A 21729-nucleotide genomic window follows, 5' to 3' on the forward strand; every position below is an offset into this window, starting at 1 on the left:
AACTGTAGCTGTGAACATACGTCTGCACTGAGAAGAAGCATCCTTCCACTCGCAAGCTTGCCATTAGTCCCTAGGAACATCAGCAGCAGCTAAAATGACAAATGCTAAAACACTGCAAGAATCAAAGGGAAATGTCACCACTTCAAGCAAAACAGATCAGACCAAAATAGCAAGAAACATGTTACGCTATGATATTTTACAACTCATCATTCTTGCAACTCCAGCAGTCAACTACAAGTCTCCCATATCCGCAGGTTATCTCGTCCATAATCTAGTTTAAGAGCTTGAAGCATTAACCTTTCCAAGATAAAGAAAGCTATATTGCAAAGGCTGACCAAAGTATCACCTGTTAAAGACACAGGTCTTTTCATTGGCACAGTTGTTAAGTACACCAAACTGACTCAAAACAAAATGGAAAATTTTTAGTGCCTATTACTTTGAGGAAACAGGCACGCACTCTGCATGCAACATCATTTGTCATTTCAAGTAGAGAAGTGTGGACACTTCTGCCAGGGATCTCCATTGTCAGAAGTTGAAATGCAGCATTTAAAACTGTCTCATATTAAATTCAGTAAACAAAGCTTGTGCTTTCATTTTAAGATTGAAGTTTTATTTAAATCGAGGGAAAAAAATGTAGTTGAAAGAAAAGCTGATGTATTTTACACATCCATCTAAACCCTGGATTCTGTGATTTGAAATGTACATTTTGACCAGTAACAATATTCTAATATTAACATTAATTAAATTCTTTATAATTAACACAGAGGAATCTCCTCTAATTTTGAAGATTCAAATTTTAAGAATTTTTTTTTAAACCTCCATGTATATCAAGACCATCCTTAAAATATCCTTACTGAATAAGACATTTTAGGGGTAATCTAGCACAATGAATAATTAAAGAGAAACATCCTAGTAAGTCAAAAAAGACTTACAGAAGTCACACTTTTGCAATGACAGTATTGGGGCAGAATTTACCCAGTGATTTGTTAGACTTATCTTGTTCATGTGCTAATGTAAACAGCTCTGACTGTGACTTTTTTGGAATAGTTGTGCGTCCCTGACAAAATATAAAATTAACAAATATCAAGGTCATGAATGAACAAAGATGAAATTTCCCTCACTACCTATTTTCTCAGAATCTTTCAATGTCTTTGGGGACAAATGGAAAGACACCATTTTAATTAATGTCTTCTGGGTTAAGCTGAAAATTCTGACTGAGATGCAGATCTTTGCTGCATGTCCCGTCTCCCTCCCCAGCTCAGCCTCCTGGCCTCGGTGCACTTGTTTCCTGACTGAGCAGCAACACTGCAAAGATGCCCCTGCCCAGAGCAGCACAGTACACTGAGAGACCATCCAGTGGTAAAAGCATCCAAGTCACAAATGTAACATAATACTGTCAAATAATAAATTAAACAAATTTCAGTAATAATTTGTAAAACACCTTGCCTGCACAGCACTAAGGCCATGAAATGAAAATGTTACAGCTTTAAAGATAAATGTGGTTTTCATACAAGAAAGATTAAGTGTTTTCCTGAATCATTAACAACCTCAGTGTCAAATGCCTACACACTCCGAGAGCCATGACAAGTAGATGTGGGGTTCCTAATAAGCCGATCCACTCAAACACAAAATCAGTTAGTATCAACCAATCTTTAAGCACAGTCTTCACTAGAACCAAAAACTGCAAAATAAATCTGAGCAAGAACTCATTCAAATAAGCTTCTTGAGCCCTACCTCCACCATTCCCATTAAAGGTAAAAATCTTGCCTCCAGCAACTACTTTAAAATCTATTCTACTCCTTCCAGACATGGTCACACTATCAGGAGCTGGACCACTCCAAAGCTGAAATAAAACATTTCCAGAGTCACAGTCAGGGTGGTAAACAGACACTCTGAATCTCCTCTGCCATCTATTAGCTATTTTTATGTTGAAGGGGGACTTTCAAGAAAAGATCAGGTCTCTACAACCATGAAAATGATGCATTATTATATGTTACTTAACTATTTAAAACACCCTTTTCCTACCTACCTTGCCTTGTTTAGGTCACTATAGCTACTACACCCAACACTGTAACTCTCTAATATACAGAATACTCAAGCATTTGGGACAATATTTATAGAACAAAGCAGAATTCAGCTTCTGAGAAAAGCGGTGTAGGAGACCTGCTGAGATAAAGTCTTTCAAGAGTTAGTTTAACTCTGAACTTTGTAAGACCTACTGATTATTGACACAGTGTTAATTCCATTTACATATATTTTAGGTACTTAATGAATATCTATTCAGTATACATGCACATAATTCCATATTATATTGCTTTCAACGTGGGCAGTATTACAAAGACCTCAAACCTGGTTCAGAGTCTGAATTTTCTCTTGGCACATCATCATAAATTACTTCATCTGGGTCTAAAAGCAAAATAGAAAAAAAAATAAACAAAACAAATGAGAAACCCTCTAAAATTTGAATGAGACCAATAAACAGTGTTTAACAGGCATTTGGACAATGACCTTAACAACAGTGCTTTAGCTTTTGTTCAGGCCTGAAGCAGACAGGCAGTTGGACTAGATGATCACTGTAGGTCCCTCCCAGCTGAAATAGTCTATTCTATTCTAAATAATTTTGGTTATATTGGCATATACGAATACAATGGTGACATGACACATTCTCTATTAGCATTTTGCTAGTACATCTAATTATCATTCAAATAACGCAATAATGCACAAAACCAGTATGTGGTATTTGTGAAATTTCTCACAGCTTTATCTACATTGTTTATGATGACCTTTGGTGGCCTAAAAATAGAAATGCACTTCCACAGGCAACATTTATCTCTCCTTTTTAGAGCAGTATGGAATGTTCTGTGCTTGTCAAGGGCTGCTCATTGCCTTACTAAATGGCTGTAGAGAAGCTGTAATAAACACTTTTTTTTAAAAAGAACCAAAACTAAATAATGTAATGATCATTGTAGTACATTAAGAGGCAAAACGAGGATGCAAATTCATCAGTCACTTCAAGTGACCTGTAAGATGAACCTCCATCCCAGTGTGAACAGATGAGAACAGGCAGGATAACCTGTCCTCAAACCACATGGGCTCTGTTCTGGTTCAAAGTGCAGCTGCCAGCCAAGAGCCAAGCAGACATACCAAGAAAAAGTGTCAATTCCTTCTCTTCCACTGTCTCCAGTAACTTATTTGCCAGTTACTGCATGAGAAGAACAATTTCATATACAGCCACAGTATGACACAGACTCTGAAGTGGAACAAATTTCCACTCTATGTGTATTGATGAAGCCAAATGATTCCACACACTACAAAAAGCACTCCACAGAAAAGTAAGTGCCAACTTTATTCTAAAATATGCAACTTTATTATGCTGCTGGACATTCTGGAATATATCTGAAAAAATACAATAAAACTTAACATGAACATTCCTCTAAAACAGATTAATACACACATACTGTTGACCACAACTTAAAACTAACCTTCTTCTATCGTTGTACTTCAGTGCTTACTGATACTTACTTTCCATCCATGCTGTATTTGCAGGATCTGCAACCCACTTGGCCAGAGCATCATCCTCTCTCTTGGCCTGGTTATCTTCACTTGAAAAAAACAGCCATAAAATAAAAGCATTAAAAGCTACACCACAATATTTTTAAGCAACTGTGAAGACAAGACAATAAATATCTTGCTGCCTTCCGGTTACCACTCAGAGGCTTCTGATTACTCAAAATTACATACTGAACCAGTGTTTAAGAGATTAATAATCTACTCTATTTAACCATCTGACAATTTTAGTCAAGAAATTGAAAATACTTCCCTTCCAATCTCAAATATTTTGCTTTTGAGTTCTACCAGAACACAGAAACCTCTCTCTTAGAAAGCAGTGGAGAGAGCACTGCTCTTTCACTGTAAATAAGACTAAAGATGTTCTGGACTGCATCAGGAGTCATCGGGCTTGATGAGGCTGTTATCCTCTCTGCTTGGTGCTGGTGAAGCTGAAGCTGCAGGAGCACATCCAATTTTGGCTTCCCACCACTCTCCTTCTAGAGAGCTGTGGAGAAATTGAATCCACCTCTAGAGAAACATGGAGAAATTAAAATTGTGGACTAAAGCATATGGCCTACAAGGAAAGATGTGGAAGACACAGAGCTTATTTAGTCTGGTGAAAAGGATGCTACAGGGTGATCCAACAGCAGCTACAACTATCTGAAAGAGAGCTACAGAGGTGATGAAGACGTTTTGGGGTTTTGGTTTGGTTTTGTTTGAGTTTGTTTTGAGGTTTTGGGGGCTGATTTTTTTTTTTTTTTCAGTGCCACATGATACACAAGGGTCAACAAACCGTACGTTGGAAGATTTGGTTTGGATACTAGGGGGAAAAAAAAAAAAAAAAAAAAAAAAAAATCACCAAAGGGTGACAGTACAGCAGGGAAGACTGCCCAGGAAAGCTGCAGCATCTCCATCCTTGGAGGTTTTCAAGGCCATAGCTGATCTAATAGCATGTTGGCAGTGATCCTACTGAAAGCAGCAGGCTAGACTACAAGATCTCCTGCAGCTGACATGGCTATAACTCTAAAACTCTAAAACCTAGTTCCTTCAAAAATGTCATGCACAGTTACACATAGGAGACCTCAACCAGTGCTGATTTTGGTACACAACCAGAGTTAGAGTTCAGAAAAACAAAAATAAACAAACATGGAAGCATCACACAAGAAAAATAAAATACTTATCAAATGTAAGCTTTCTCAGGAATTAAGGTTTTACAGATCATTAAAACATGCTGAATTGACAATCACCTATTTTGAGGCTCCTCCGAGTTTACAGAATTATATTGACATTCTTCAGTTGCTGACTGTGTACCTGTTAAATAGGAAAAAAAAAAAAAAATCACCAAAATGCTTGGAATAAAATGTCACATGTGGTTCAAGTGGTACGTTTTATCATACAAAACTGATATTACTAGTTTACTGCTAATGAATAATCTACTTCTATACAGTATTTTTATTCTTAAACACTAAAAATTTTAGAAGTTTCTTCACACTAGCCATTTTTGCAAGTGAAAGAATCTAGAGACACAGTAGCTTGGTATAAGAGCTGTTAAAAGGAAATTGCAATGTCTGATGCATTTCATTCTAATCTCTCAGATATATATTCCTCTACAGATGATAACAACCACACAAACATTTACCAATGTTCCTAACAGTGGTAGACAGCAAAGACTGCAAAAAAAAAAAAAAAGTATCACATTACATGGAATTAGAGTAGAATTGCTGCCTAAAGAATAGTATATTCAAAGTACAAGAAAGAAAAAAAAGGCAGGTTAAGGGGAGCTTTCTGCTCCTTGTATGAAAGGACAAACAGAATTCGCCTCAAGGAAAAAATCCCACAGCAACTCTAAATCCACAAGGATTGGAAAATAAACAAACAGAAGTGCAGACAGAAAAGGTAAAATGGACAGGAACTCTGCCAGGACCTAGATAAAGCATCGTAAGATATAAGAAGAAACCATTTTGCTTGAACACTTAAGAATGGCTCTGGAAATTATTTTATTACATTAAAAGGGAATTAGCAGTAATCATTCTTAATGGCAAGATAAGACGGGAGTCTTTCCTTGTACCACGTGTTGTAATACAGTGCCAGCAAAACAAAGGTCAAGCAACACAAACTTAAAGAAGGGTTGAGAAAGAACTGACTGTGTATGCACATTTGATTTTTCTTACGCATGTTTACTTAGGCATCTCAATCTTAGTATGGCAAGCAGAGTCCCGTAGAAGTTGTTGGTTTGGTTTTTTTTAATAAACTGACATTTTTTTTTCCAAGTCTGACATGAAATTTTAGTTCATACTGCAGAATAGAATTCTTTTTCTCTTTTGACACAAAATCTCCCACACACGTCCAGGCTGAGTGCTACACAATCATTTACAAAACAGCACAGGTACCTGAGGTTAAACAAGGATTACCCTTCAAATAAAGTAAGGTGTGTAAACATAGTACCTTCTTCATCTACAGAAACACTGCGTATTATGACAGGACTGGAGTATGCTGGCAGTAGCAAAGGTAAATTAGATGGCACAGCATAGCCACAGGGGACAGGAACAGAATATCCACCGGACAAGTTTGGACTTGCACATTCATCTTGAGGACTTGGTTCTGGTGATGAGGGTGGATCTTTGTCTTGGATTGGTGAAATATTTATGACTGAGTAGGGATTTACTTTGGCTGGAATGCCTTCTGCAGCAGGTTCTGATGTTTGTAGCTTTTCACTGTTTTCTAAGTTATCAGCCCCTTCAGTTGAAAAAGTAAACAAAAAAAATATTTTTTTTTTATTTTTCATACCTGTTCAAGCTGCTTAATATTGCTCTTTGCAAATATCCTAGTCACTGTTATGATGCTTATTATACAAGTAGCATACGATCTATGACTCAAAATTCCCACATAGTTCCATTTTACAGATGAGGAATACAACAGCAGCAAAATAAGCTGGGTTACAAGGCTGTTTATGGAAAAACAGTAACTGGATTCTAATCCTGAATGGGAGGATTTCTGAAAAGTAGTGAGGGTCCTCTTTTGCTTGTCATAAGCATACAGCTCAAAACAGCCTCGAACCCTGAAGGCTAAAATCTGGATTCTAAATGAATTGGGATCTCAAACTGAAATACAAGAAACATTTTCGGAATAGCCATGAGGACAGAAAAAGTTCACTGGAATGGCACTCCTCAAAGAATAGTCCTGAAAATGCTGTTAAGGAGAAATAATGTAACTTTCCAAGTTTTCCTCATGGAAAATAAATTATTTTCTGTTACACAAAGTTCTTGTTATTTATTGAGACAAGTTGAGGTACAGCAGAATGAAAGGCCCCTCTGAAGCAAGCTGCAGAACTGCATCCCAAGCGATTGAAAGTTTTTGAGCTGTAAGTACAACTTCATGAAAGGGTGAGCAAGCAACAAATTTTCAGGGAAAGATGGTGTTTAAGTTCCAGGTTGTCAAACTGCATAGTCACCTCAAGAGTTATCTGTCTTTAATTGCCAAGACCACAATGACTCCACTTACAAAATCAGTTGTAGTCGACTTGAGCAGAACACAGCAATTTCCAGACTACACCCTACACTGGGAACGTCTGCATGTGTTGTAACAAACATTTTAATGCTTATTACATGTTTATGAACAGAATTCATACATTCAGACTCCATTTATTTTTTTGTACATCATCTTAAGATCAGCAACTAGCAAGCTTAGCTGTGAAAGCAGCTTATCCCAAGCCATCCACATGCTATTAGAGTTGCAAGGGTGTAACATTTTCCTGTAGCATGGCGCTGTGACTGAGACCAATCCATTGGTTTGGATTGGAATCTCACAGGAATTACATGTGATGGTCATTTGCCTTGTCAAATCTACCATGACTGTAACTAGCAGGAATATTCAAAACACTTCTATGGTATTTCCATGGAAACCTCTTTTCTTTTTACCAGTATTTTTACTGCACTGTCATGAAAAGGCATCCTATAATCAGTCTTGACTATTTAGCCTAGTGGAGGCACAGCCTGACAGGCTAACTTACCTGTGGCCTTAGCCTCCTGGTGCTCTATGTTATTTCCAGGACCAGGAGGAGGTGGCACAGAGGCTTGTCTGTCTGCTTCTGGTATCTCATCTCCACTGTCAAAGTCAAACTGTTCTCCCTCATCCTCCTCTTCATCATTCGTACTCGCAGCTTTTGGTTCATGCTCTAGAACTGTGCAGAAAGACATGCATTTGGTTGTTTGCTCTCACTGATTTCATGGGGACCAGTAAGTGTTCCATATTACAAATGAAGCTTACACAACAAACCCTTAGATTTTTAGGTTACTGGAACAGAACAAAAGCTCCTTGACATTCTGATAATCTCACACAGTTTTCAATCCTTTAGTGTAAACACTTAAAATACTTGGAAAACAATTAAGTATTGATAATGCAAATACCCTTGCTTTTGTCATAATGAACCAAAACCAAAACATTTTTAGGAAAACACTTAAGTAGCCAATACTTTAAACAAGAAAAGTTCAGACTCATTTACTTGTACAGGGACTTTGGGACTTCATAACTTCAAGTCATTTTTCCTTTCTAATTCAAACTTCTAAGTCTATTCTTTCTTAACAGTGTCAAGATGACAGTGAAAGTAACTTTATTCACACACATCATGAGACACAGCAGACTGCTTTTCCTACTCCAATCTGAAATAGTTTTAAACCAACGACCTGCAACATGCTATTAGCCCTATTACCACACACAAGGTGCACTCTGGTGGAGGTGGGGGGTTGACTATTCAGTTCTTACCTTTGCAGAAGTGATGGCTGAAGTAATTACAGCGTAATATTTTTTTTTTGTCTTTGCTTGTGAAGACCTTGCAACACAGATTTGGCACTGTACACGGAGCTGGGGAGGGGGGAGCAGAAGGTGCCGGGCAGTTTTCCTTCATGGTATTGCTCTTACCCACAGGAGCCTGGAGAACCCATGAAGATTTAAACCCTTTCAGTGCCTTACCTACTGCTGGTTTTGCCATGCACTCGTATCGCGAGAAGGCTGCCCACAGCATCCACAGCCTCTGTCAGAGACACTGCACAGAGGAGGCACAGCCAGAGCAGCAGCAGGGAGGGATGCCCAAACCCTCCAGCCTCCTCCCTGCTTCAAGAAACCTTCACTGCAGCTCCCCAAAACAAAAGGGCTTCATCCCTCCCTCCCTAAACCTGCCTTCGCTGCTCTTCCACCTGCTGGAGGAGAGACTCTTACCAGAGGTCCCCTTGAGGCAGAAATGTCATCTGTGGAAATTTTTTGGCCCAGCTGACCTTCCTCCCAAGCTCTTCCCCAAACACATGATCAATTCCTAACTTTTACAAAGGTGTTCAACAACGTATTTTAAATGTTATAAAAACCCTCACACAACTATAGCATAAAAGCATATACTAAAATAAACATGTAAATACACCAACATGTTATAAAAATATACATCAAATTAGTAGGGATTCCCCCTCCCCCTCTTCAGGTAACACAATATGAAAAGGTCTTGCAAGGACAAATGGATCTCCTGAGTCATGATGATATTATCAGCTTTTCCATCATCCAGGACAGGTTTTGTATCTTTATGATAAAACCCACACAAACCACAGCTCTAGACTGCTTAGATTGTCATGGTAATCAGCATTCCTGCCAAGGCTTCTGTTTCTTCAGGCAGGCTGAGCCAGCATATTTTATCACAGCCACAAATAACAAGATCTTTCATGCAGCCTCTCTGCAGGAGAAAAAGTGAACTAATTGCAAAAATAGTAAGGAACAAAAAAGGGGTTATCTTGCATTTATTGTCATGGTTTATGGCTGAGGCAGCAGGACATTTAATTTAATTTTGATGCTTTTCAAAAATCCTTCTGTACAAAGTCAGCCTTTAGACTAAGGCTTTTCATTTTTGCTTTTGTCCATTAGCAATATTTTTTTTCCTGAAAGATGGAAGAGCTCTGCAGGATTTTTTGCAAGTGATTCAAGACAATCACGGCATTCTTTGCCAATTCAGCATCCATTTGACTAGACTGTACTACTTGCTGCTTGACAGTAACAAGGAAAAGAAAGAAAGGGGGGAAGGGTATGGTGGTGTTTTATTGCTGTTTATTTCAGTTTCTTTGTGTTTTCAATATGTCTGCATACTTCAAATTTGGAAAACACAAGCCCATGTAATACTAAGTAGAGTGTTTGTGATTACCAGTGTATGAAACACCGGTTAGTCATGCAGACTAGGCAGGTAAGTGAGTAGATGGCAGTCACAAGCAGGTAACAGCCACAAAACCACAACTTCTCATGTACATGCACTGCTATCTGCCACTCTTCTCACTGTACTATATAAATGAATCACAGCAGCAACCACTTCCAATACATTAAGTAGCTCGGTCTGCACTTCATGTGGTGGGAGGAAGGGGAAGATGAGGTTATTGGAACGAGTCAATAATTTCTGCAGGATTAGGCCACTTGGAAAACTGGGGCATTGCTGGAGCAAGGCTCCGCTGAAAGCCATGAACCCACAGGCTCACTGTAGGTGAATTCTAGACATCAGCAGATGAGAAAGCGTGTGTGAAACATCCAAGCCATGCAGGGAAACGTCGCGGGAGCAGCAGGCACCTCTGAGACTTTGTGACTGCTAAGTCAGGATCCAAATACTTCCTTAGGCATATACAGGTAACAGGTATCAGATGCCTGATAACTCGCTACTCTAGCACTTTTACACCAATGCAATTCCCCAGGCACTCAAGTCCAGTGCAGTGCCATTTGTCAGAGACAGACAAGACCTGCCACAGGCAAAAAAGGGTAATTTGAGACACTAAAAGCAAAATGACTAGGGACTCAGGAGCAAGACCTGGTCAACTGATACACAATTCCCCTCCAACATGACTCCCGATTCCCCCTAAAAAAGTAACCAATGCATATTTTATGATTGTGGGAAGAAATCTTGACATAGGATTAATTTTCTCAACTCGGGTAAAAAAAAAAAAAAATATCGAAGGTACCACCTAATTTTTATCTGTTATGGTTGTTAATGCTGCCCTGTTACATTTTTTCAGGAACATTTACTTTGTGTCATAAATAAACAAGGCACAGAACCTTATAATTGGGCACTACAGCCTGGAAAGATCCCCTAAATCACATCACTGATGGGACAGTGAGTTAAGATTACAAAACAGATCAAGAAAGAGAGAAATTCCCTTCTCAGATTACATGTCCTTTAAAAAGGGCAGACTGGAGATAAATATCTTCACTTCAGAAAGTTTTAAAACTGTATTTCAGCCTTGTATCACTTCTGTGTTTTCTTAATTTGGAGGGATAAACGTTGACCCTTTAAATTTACTGATCCATTCAATCTCATATTCTCCTTTAAGCTTTTAATTTCAAGGGCAAACTATTTCAGTTGGTGGAAAAAGTATTTTAATAACAAAAATAAAGAGAGGGTGGGGGGCTTTTTGCTTCAACTGAAGAGCTGCTCAGCACTGCAGATAAATACAATTATGCCATAAAAAAAAAAAAAAAAGACATCCTGAATAACTACAGTTTTGAAAGTATGCACTTTTCCTACAGTTGTTTGGGTTATGTCAAAACAACATACACACATGAAAGCACTTGTGAAGTGCCACAATAAATTAGGAAGACACACAGCATCATTACACTTAAGCCGAATCTGGCTAAAAAAAAACCCACCACAGGTCTTGCAAAATTTGATGCTCGTGAGAGAAAGCCCCAGTTTCTCCAGCACTTTAACTGTAAATCAAAAGGATGAAATAAAAAAATGTATTTCCAGGCAACTGTGCTTGCAGAGATAAGCTGTGAGGGTGAGGAGGGGACTTCCAAGGTCCCCCTCCTCAAAGAAAAAAAAAAAAAAAAAAAAAAAAAAAAAAAATCACACAAGCAGCAACTACTTTTTTATTTTAAAATAATTTTAAAATACACTATTTTTTTTTTGCCAAAGTAGTAAGCACAGAACACTTAGCATTACAGAGTCTGCCTGGAATTTCTTTGAATAATTAAATTAGTTACTAAAAATCCAATTTGCCCTTTCACCACTACTCACTTCCTTAACTTTATGCGTGCCAACCAGAGCAATAAGAATACAATAATTGATTAAACTTTTTCATCTTATGCCAATACCATTCTGCAGCATTTGCTTTGCAAATGCTTCAGGGAAATTCTTGTGTTTATAAAAATCTCTATTTGGAGTTCTGAAGCACAAAAAAAAAATAAATTATATAATGGAAAAATTGTGTTCAAGTTAAATTAAGTGTGAAAGTGTCAATTTAGGATTAGGAAAAGGAATATATACACTTATAATTGTTAGCACAACACACGGATTTATGACTTTTTTTTCTGTGGTATGTTATTCAGTGAAATTACTTTTACTTAAGCTTACTTCAAAAACGAGCTAACTTAGGCTGTGTTTGCAGAGACCTGCTGGGGCATAAGCAAATTTAAACAATTTTTGGCTGCTCTGCCAGCTGCAAAGCATTCTTGACACCTTCTGCTTTACCATTCAATTTCCTTATATTATTTATACTTCAACGTAATACAGCTAAAGGGTTAAAAGCGTGACATTAATTTTAAAACTGAGATTAAGCTAGTGAAGCTCCATTAATAGTTTTCTTCAACAGTTTAATTTAGAGATACAGAAGTAAGACAAAATAGCTCTGCACTTACTATCAAGTGCACTTTGAATACAGTGCAAATACACAGGAAAAAAAAAAAAAAAGTCACCCCAAAACTCTATCCTCCCTTGCAAACATGTAAATCAGAGATGATGATGAAGAAATCAAGTGAGTTTCTTCCATGCAAAACCATGATAAAGGAAGAAAAACAGAACCCCAAGCAGGAACATTTTAGCAGTCTGGAACATGGTAACAACAAACCTGCCATCAAGAAATATGAATATTTTATGTTATGAGTTAAGGTTGGAAAAACAAATATCTTTAGAAATCAAAGTAAGGCCTCTGTATAATTAGGAATGTCATCCTTGCAATCAGTTGTGGTGCTTTTTTTTTTTTTCCCCTCATAATTTATTTAAAGTTAGTAGGAATCTATGAGGGAAAAAAAAAAAAAAAGAAAAAGAGGAAATGCATCTATTAGATTTTAAAGAGTCCACGACAAAGAATTTTCAAAGGACTGTAGGACATAGTAGATATGCCTGTCCTCAGAAGGAAAAACTATTTTTTCCTTTCTCCCTCTAACACTGACTTTTCTTCCAATACATATTTTTTTTTTTAAATGAGGAGGGAGCACTCTAGAGTGCAACCTCTTGTATATTCACTGAATGACAATTTTTTTTTTTAAATTATGAACATTTTTACTCATTTTTACCATATCACCACCTTACACTGATCAGTGAAGAAAACAACTGTACAGTGTTTCAGATGGAAAATATCTAGTTATTATTTAGTGAAAAAAATATTAATACAATTGAACCTAAAGCACACTGGCAGGAACTGCCTGTTCTTATTCCAATGTGCAGTTTTAAAACATTTATCTTCTTTACTCATTTATTTTGGATTGCAGTAGGACACTTGGGACTTCACAGACCCACTTTCCTTCAAACTGAATTCCCTAAATGTTTCAACTTTCTACAAATTCTTGAGTATCTTGAAATACACAAAACTTTTACTTCAGTAAAAAAATATTCTGAGACAGTAAGCTTTCTTTATATTTTAGGTATTATAAAATTTGATAACTTAGAAAGGTTACAAATCAAAGCAAACAGCCAGGAATAGCAATCTGAGTGCTTATTATTTAACTTGGATACATTCCAGAGATTTCTCAGATAAGATATGCTTGCCTTTTCAGAACCTTATTTCTAAAGAGTTAAAATGTGCCCAGCTCCTCATGTAAGTCTACAAGGCACTAGATAGAAATAAGAAATGGTAGTGTGCAGATAGCAGGAAATAACTGAATTTTTAAAGTTATCATTACTTTTGTAAACCTAACCATTCAGGCCCAAACATACCATGCTGACTGTGCTCCACAATGAACGGGCTCTCAAGCTGTTCACTTTTCATTTCAGGCGAAATTTCATAGCAGAGGTTTGGTATTTGTCAGGAAGGTGAACCTTGAGCTAGGAAACACTCGTGCCTGCAAAAGCTCCCCAATTCGGCCAACTTGTAAACCTTTGGAAAATGACGGTTGATTCGTATTTAGCAGGAACTTGCAAAAATGTTTTAGGAGACTCAGTAGCCACTGGGCTGCCTCTAGTTTCTCTCAGCTCTTTAGCACTGATTAGACTGCATTCCTACAGCTAAAAAGCAACACAGTATTTTCTACCTGCTCGCGTCTCTCACCTGTGACAACTATTTCTTTGGTATCAGGAGAGAAAACCAAAGTTCAATATTATTTTGCTCTGGTACCTGGCTTACGCATCTCTCTCCTGCCCTTCCCCAAATGACACCTCTGCTGGCACCTGCGCAGGGAGAGGGCCGAGGTGTGCAGAGCAGTGGGGCAGGGCAGGCAAGCTCCTGCAAACGCTGCCCTTCACTGGCTCTTCCAAGTCCCAGCATGACATTTGCCCGCACACCACTGGCATCCATAAATCAGCTCCTCGTACGGGCACACAGGTGGAAAGCACCTATTCTGTTGGGGGAAAGAAAAGCCTAAAGCAAAACTGTATGCAAAAACAGACGGGTAAGACCTCCTTCCCATAGGAAGCTGATCAGAGCCAAGGACTTTCATTCTCGTTTCGCTTGCAGTTGTGCTAAGATGGTGCTGCAGGAAACCCAGGTCCCTGCGGTACAGGCACACTGCTAATTACACACAGCTCCTGCACACACCCAAAGCATGACCACAACATCAGCATTACAAGTCTCTGGGGAAAACACTTATCAAAAACCAAACAAAACAAAACAGAAAAACCAAACCCAAAAAACAACCCAACAAAACTAAACAGTACACATTCACACAAAAAGTGTTTCCAGTGATGGAAACAAAAGCAAAACCACATGTATCAACAGGCTCTCCCTGTAAATAAACCAAGAAATAAGTAAAAATGCCTCTCTAGTATTTCATAAATACACCTATTACATACTAATTATGTTGTCAAGCATGCACAACAGATATTATTCTTCTGGATAAAAAACAAACTCAAAACTGAAGTCAAAAGAACAATGAATCTGCCTGCTCAGGTTTCAGAGAGACTACTAGCAACAGCATGCCTAATATTACAGGACTTTTTATTTCTTGAAATAAAGCCCAGATCTCTGGATGTTAGGAAATAATTACAATTACTGAAAACATTGAACCTTACAAACTACTCACAGTGCTAAAAATTAAGCTTAAAGTTAGCTAAAAATTAAAATAATTGAGTTGCAAAAAATCAAATCTAAAATAAAAACATTAGACATGAACTAGGTTGTCCAGAGAGTAGCAGCAACATCAGCAGACTTGTACTCTTTTGCGACGCCACAAGATGCTTTTCAGTGCTGGCTACACTATCACCAGAAAGACTGCTACGTAAAATCAGCATTTTGTGACCATTTATTTTAACTTCCTTCATACTCAGCACACTGGTATTGCCTGCCATCACCAGAAACATAGACCAAGCCTGGTCCCAAGCAGGTCTTTTCCACCTCAACGCCCTATGAGTAGATTCTGCCATTAAATTTCACCAAGAAATGTTGCTGGTATGTAGCAAGTCCTTAAAAGGAGATGCTGTAAGGAAAGTAGGTACAGCCAGTATTTGGAAAACTGCATAAATACACAACGGATCCCTATTTATGCTGAAAAACATCTATTCATATTAAAGGCTTTTAGGTTTCCATCAGTAATAAAGGAATACTAATATACTTAACAGTACCAAGGTTACCATTCTAAATTTGTGTAAATTCCACCAGGCACCTAACATGAGGTATAACACTCAAAACAGAAAAGCTACCTTTCTGTCTGACACACCTGTTGGTAGGGATAGGTGCTGATGCTGGCTGTGTAGCCGAGCTCAGCCTCAGCTACTGCGCATTATGAACTGCTGAACTCACCTACAACGTGCTGCCAAGGGGACGATCCGCACAGGGAGTGGGAAAACCAAAAATTGAACAGCAGGAGGACTGCAAAGTCTTTGGGAAAATGAAGATCTATCCCTGCACTGCCAGAGCTGGATACGTGTTGGCTAACCATAGGATACAAGTGTCATGTGAGAGAAAAAAGAAAAGGAAAATTTTCTAGGAAATGTAGTTTTGATGATGCAGTTGAAATATTTGTGAGAGAATAACCATTTTTAAGGAAATTTCCACCAGTGAGAACAGTCTGGCTTGTTCTTTATTTCTTCACATTTTTTTTCTAGCAGATATAATCTATTAATATCTAGTTTTCCAAATAATTACTTTTTACATTGAAGCAGTTACTGTTTAATGGTTTGAGGAACATGCATTCCTCTAATACAGCTTGTTTAATTCTAATTAGCAACATGAAACTGCTGTATCATCTGATAATACCTTGAACTGAAAGGACTTTAAGAATAATTGGGAGTCCCGTGAAGCAGAAAGTATTAGAAAGAGGCCCTGGAGGCCTAAAACAGGGAGCACGAGATCCCACTTCTACAGGAAGGAAGCTTACAGTTCCAGTACATAAACTGTGTCTCATACTAAAAAGTGCTGAAACCCACTCAGAGCAAAAGCTTAAGTATCATAGGTCTTGGATCATGCCTAGCAACATCTTTCTACCAGGCTGACACATTTTGGATTTGAAATAGCAAGGGATTTGACTTCATTTTTGGATCATGTTTCTTTCTCTACCTTGCCAGCAACTGTACATACTTCCCATACCGAACCTTTGGATGACTTTGGCAGAGGGATACCTAAATTCTGGGTCACTGGTCCAGGCTGAACAACCGTTTATCTAGCAATGTCAAAACTGAAGCACTTGCAGGCATTCCCCAAAAGCAGCACTTTGAACATCTAGAAGCATCTAACTCACTTATCAACATCGTTCATACACTCAGCCTCCTCCCGTGGCAGCAGCCCTGGGGTGGGCTCAGAAGATGCACATGGCTTCAGGAATGGATTTGTCTTTTTGGACACACTGCCACCGGTTCCTTTTTCTCAACAAAAACTCCATCTAACACTCGCAGAGCACTGCGTGCCACCTGTACATACACACTCAAGGAAACCTCAATTGTTAGATAAATGTATTCTAACCAAGAAAACAATCTAGAAATCAACTTTTATAGCAACTTACAGCATCTTTTACTACAGAAAATTTATAGACTAGAACAGAATGGCTACGTCCTGTAAATCCAGGACAATACAGGAAATATTTTGGATTTCAGCTGGCTTCTGACCCACTTGTTTCTATTGCTAACCCTTCGCCCAGCCCAAAGAGCACTATACAGATTGATCTGTAAACAAAGTTCAATATATGCTGTCCTGGGTTTGAGTGAGTGGTGAGGTGTTTTTTGGTGGCACAGGAGGGGGCTATAGGGGTGTCCCCCTGTGAGAAGCTTCTCGAAGCTCCCCCAGCTCCAAGTCAGCCCCACCTCTGCACCAAAACTGAGCCAATCAGCTGCACCTCTGCAATAACGTATTTAAGAAGGGACATGGGAGGAGGAGTTGGACTTGTGAGGAGGAGTTGCTGCAGCTGCGTGAACACCAAGGTCAGTGGTGGAACAGAGGAAGAAAGGAGGGGGGAGGTGTGCCGGAGCAGAGACCCCCCTGTATCCTGTGGTGAGATGGCAGGGTGGCCCCCCCCTGCCACCCATGAAGATCTACGGTGGAGCAGACATTGATTAACGGCCTGTGTTTTTTGCCTGGATGATCAAGGTGCTGTGCCTGAAGAAGGCCAGGGTCTTGTGGGAAAAGGCAGCCCCGCTGCTGTAATTCAGCGCTGGGAGGATTGCAGCATGCGGGGGAGTCCCACGCCGGAGCAGCTCGGGAAGGGCTGCAGCCGTGGGAGGGAATCCAGTCAGGGGAAGTTAGTGACCCATGACGGAGCAGTGTGGGGAACGCTGTGGCCCATGGGGGGAATTCAAGTCGGAGAAAGTTTGTGGAGGACTGTCTCCTGTGAGAGGGGGACCACGATGGAGTAGGGGGAACAAGTTCCAGAAGCTCCCTCCACCAAAGATGGAAGAAGAGGCAGCACTGACTGCACCCCACATTCCCTGCCCCTGCGCCACTGGGGGAGGAGGAAGAGATATCAGGAGCAAAGCTGAGCCCGGGAAGAAGGGAGGGGTGGGGGGAAGGTGTTCTCAAGATGTGGCAATGCTTCTCACTGGCCTACTCCGTTAAGTGATGTTGTTAGTGTCTGTAATAAATGTATGTTCTTTTTTTCCTTCCCTTAATGAGTCCACCTTTTGTCCATAATCATAATGGGTGATTTGCCCCTCCCAGTCCTATCTTGAATCCCAAGCCTGGCTCATTTGTCCCTTCTCATCACTGGAAGAGAAGGGAGGAGTGAGCGGCTGCATGGTGCTGGGCTGCTGACCAGGCTCAAACCACAACATATGCAAAGTTTGACAAATCCATTATCCCAGAAACTAGTGGGGAGAGAGTTTTTTAGCATCTCTTTTCTTAGCATTTGTTTCAATTGTTGTTTTAATGTGTCTTGCTCTTCTTTGTCCTAATGTACTAAGGTCCTGTTATAACTCAAAAAAAGTATAGTTGCGGAATTCACGCAAACTCAAGAAAACAGTAGTTTTTACATCAAGACTCACTAACTGAACTCTCCAAAATCCTGTTTTACAATATACCCTTTTAACACCGCTTCTACCAGAAATTCTGTCACCTTTGTGGACACTGGCTTAAGTTGGGCAACAATGGTGTTTCCTTGGAACTTTTCAGTCCATCGCCCTGAGTCCTCATTGCCACCTTTCATTAGCCATGGAGGGGAAAGGAAGCCCTGTCTTGGCCCCAACATTGGCCAAAGACAACCACCATAAACAAACTTCATGATTCAGAGCTTCAGCCAGTCCACATGAAAGTCAGGAAGGAATTTCTTCCAACATGAAGAGTGTTCTTAAGAATTTGGCTGGCACATGTTCTTCATGTGCAAACGTGAGTCACCATCAGATATGCAAGTGGGAAAGAGCAAAGCCAGCCAAAGTTAATTTTACTTCTACCTTCTTATGCAATACAGGAGACTGCTAAAATGCTCTGGATATGTTACACCCAACCAATTGACTACTCCCAGGGCAGCACCTGGATCTCCCTTTGTCTCTCCCTGTGGCAACTGGGAAATACAGAGACTGGGAAGTTGACCATCAGTGTTGGCACCCCCTTATTCCAGCCCTTGGAGAAACCTGTACCAGCATAACAGAAGATTTTTTGGGAACTATCATGCTTTCACCTAATCAAAGTTATTAAGCTCAACAACAGACTATTTAGCAATGAGACAGATTCCTGCAACAACTCTTATTTGACAGACATCTCCTATAGTCATTTTACTGAAACTATGACAAGGTTGCATTTCCTGGAAAGATTATTTAAATGAGGAAGAAAAAAGAATCTATACAGGGCATTGGAGCGTTTTTCCACAAAAAAAAAAAAAAAAAAAACGTTTAACATGTATGTCTTCCTCAGTTTTACCCATGCTCATGCATAAGATAAAAGAATTATAAAAAAAAGTTATAAAAAAATTATAAAAAAAGTTAATCCCTCTGTAAACTCTAGAGAAGAATCATTACAGAGACTTTAGGCATAGTTAGGGAATATTTACTGGGATCAGTGAAACTGAATTAAAAAAAAAAGAAAATCCCTCAGTTATTTGGCAGCAATTTATCCTGGCCAGTTAATGCTATATACAAGTCCTAAAAAGGCAAAAGAAGCAAAGAGAAAAATAATTCACACCTCTCCTTATATGTTGGCTCACTGTTTGGAAGTAAAATTTCAGAACTTTGCTTACACAAATATTCATTGCAAGAATACCCAAAAATCAGTACAAATTCCTTTAAAATTTGTTTGTCTTTTAAGAAAACAATACTAGCTACACCAGACCAAAGATAAAGTTTTGCTGCAATCCCTTGGAAGCCCTTTATCTCATCATTTGCTCTTTTTGATAAACACGTCTGGGCCTTGTCCCTGCACACAAATAGCAAGTTAAGTCCAGCAGTAAAGTCACCTTACAGAGCAGCTGAGTGATTAGACAAAAAAACACAACAACTTATTATTCAGAAAAAAAAAAAACACCAAATACTACCAGAAGGATGAAGTCAAATTCTCAGAAATCTATGACAGTAGATCACATCTGATCATTTAACAAATTATAGACATCTAGCAAAGATTTTACTGTATTAGTTCAAAACAAAATAAGATATAATTACATCTATGTAAACTGTGTTTTCTTTGTAGACGCTAAAAACAGAAACAAGTTTTTAATTAATCTATTTATTTTCTCTCTATTTCTTGATTTTCCCAATACTCATGAATAGTTGGCTAGAAGAAAAAAACACATAATTAGGAGTGACATGTGACACCATCTGTGCATTTCTGCAATGGGAATTTTCTTGTTACTCTTTGTTATACAGCTTGTCTGAATTGTCACACAAAATAGTTGATCCTTACCTTAAACAATGCATTTTCCTTTATTTACTGAGAGAAATGTGATCTTTAGAAATAAATAAATTGTTCTGTTATAGATGGGATGTCAGACACCAGCAAGATACTGCCAGCTTCAAAAACAAGGAACCATTCATAACTACAATTCATATTCTGTTCTCATTCTTCTGAAATCTTGGCTCCCCTTTTACCATCATTTGTAACTGTCTGTATGCTGAAAATAGATACCTAACAAACAATGCTGTTTAGCCCAAGACCAACTCCCTTTATAGCTGCAGTTTAATTTAAGCAGTGTTCTTATTTCAATCCCCCCAATCATAGTAAGAAACATCTTTTTGTTTTACTTCAGTCTGAAATACAAGCTTGGGTACCCCCGGTGTTCTTCACTTCCATAAACTAAATCGTAAAACATACAAGTGCTCTTCTTGTCAATATTATAAAAGCCCCACTTTAACTTTCTCCTTTCTCAGTCACAAAATTAGCTTTTTAAAACAGTTGAAACCTAAATAAACTGTGAAATAATTCACTAAACAGCACAAAATGAAACTAAATAATCTGAAAGAAATATATATAGGGGACACAATAAAAACCAGTTCCTCTAGCAGAGAAATATAGTGATCTCTACAGCAAAACATAGAAGCCATCCAGCAGCTCCCTACCAGGGTTAATCAAAATTTCTTCTAGTTTTTTTTTTTTTTGTTGTTAGAATATGTAAAGTTATCCGAATGGCAACTTTTATGAGAGTACAGTTGTTCCTACTTCACTCTTACCCGCAGACTCAAGCCAGACTTCCTTCTCAGGGACAGAGGAACTAATGACTATTTTAGTGTTCCGGCGCTGGCAGGCAAACAACAAAAAATAACTGCGGAAAGACACAATCACAGCACTCGATCACATACAGGATATCCAGATTTAAGTCCTTGGCCTCCTTGCTCTATGTCTCTCTGTATCAAGAACAAAGAAATATCCCACTCACAGCCCTAAAGCGCTAATGATTTGTACAAAAAGGTATATAAAATGCTTCTACGATTGGTGTCTAGGAGATATCTTCAGTCTGTTGTCATTTTAAAAAAAGTCAACCAACCAACCAGACAAATTCAATGCCTTTGAAGAACATCTTAAATCCCAAACTTCACCAGAATAAGGTTTCTCACCTAGCTTTACCCACAGTACTGGGGACAATGGTGTAGGTAGAGTGAACATCCAGCACTCCACTACACTTGGTCTTTAAAGGCACCTCACGCTTCCCAAACAAAGAGTGACAAGTGATTTTCTCTCCAGTAAAGAAATGATTTGGCAGTAATACAAAGACTATGCTATCAAATTAATTCTCATTGTCCTTGGACAAACACTAAAATTTCAGTATTTCACTTCAAAATTTTAATATTGTGCTGGTTTTGACTGGGGTAGAGTTATCTCTCTTCACAGTAGCTAGGATGGGGCTATGTCTTGGATTGGTGCTGAGCACAGTGTTGATAACACAGGGATGTTTTCATTACTGCTGGGCAGCGCTTACACAGTGCCAAGGCCTTTGCTGCTCCTCACCCCACCCCATCAGAGAGTGGGCTGGGGGTGCACAAGGAGCTGGGAGGGGACACGGCCGGGACAGCTGTCCCCAACTGACCCAAGGGACATCCCACACCATATGGCATCGTGCTCAGCATACACACCTGGGGGAAGAAGGAGGGAGGGGGGGACATTTGGAGTT

The 21729-nt window shown here is 39.0% G+C and overlaps 1 protein-coding gene across 5 annotated transcripts in view; it reads right to left on the reverse strand.

Moving 5' to 3' along the window:
• ARHGEF10 (Rho guanine nucleotide exchange factor 10) overlaps positions 1–21729 on the reverse strand; it is a 119973-nt gene that overhangs the window by 78752 nt on the left and 19492 nt on the right. For 4 of the 5 annotated variants that reach the window (XM_033009941.2, XM_033009940.2, XM_033009938.2 and 1 more), the window contains exons 3-7: positions 7559–7729; positions 5995–6285; positions 4797–4860; positions 3523–3602; positions 2350–2406 (exon numbers count right to left, since the gene is read on the reverse strand). In XM_033009941.2, the coding sequence (XP_032865832.2) occupies positions 2350–2406; positions 3523–3602; positions 4797–4860; positions 5995–6285; positions 7559–7729 (663 nt within the window). The remainder of the gene's footprint in view (positions 1–2349; positions 2407–3522; positions 3603–4796; positions 4861–5994; positions 6286–7558; positions 7730–21729) is intronic. The other variant, XM_033009942.2, reaches the window with a different exon arrangement.

Source organism: Tyto alba, unplaced genomic scaffold (genome assembly GCF_018691265.1).
Source record: "Tyto alba isolate M040663 unplaced genomic scaffold, T.alba_DEE_v4.0 Super-Scaffold_40, whole genome shotgun sequence".
Lineage (NCBI taxonomy): Eukaryota > Metazoa > Chordata > Aves > Strigiformes > Tytonidae > Tyto > Tyto alba.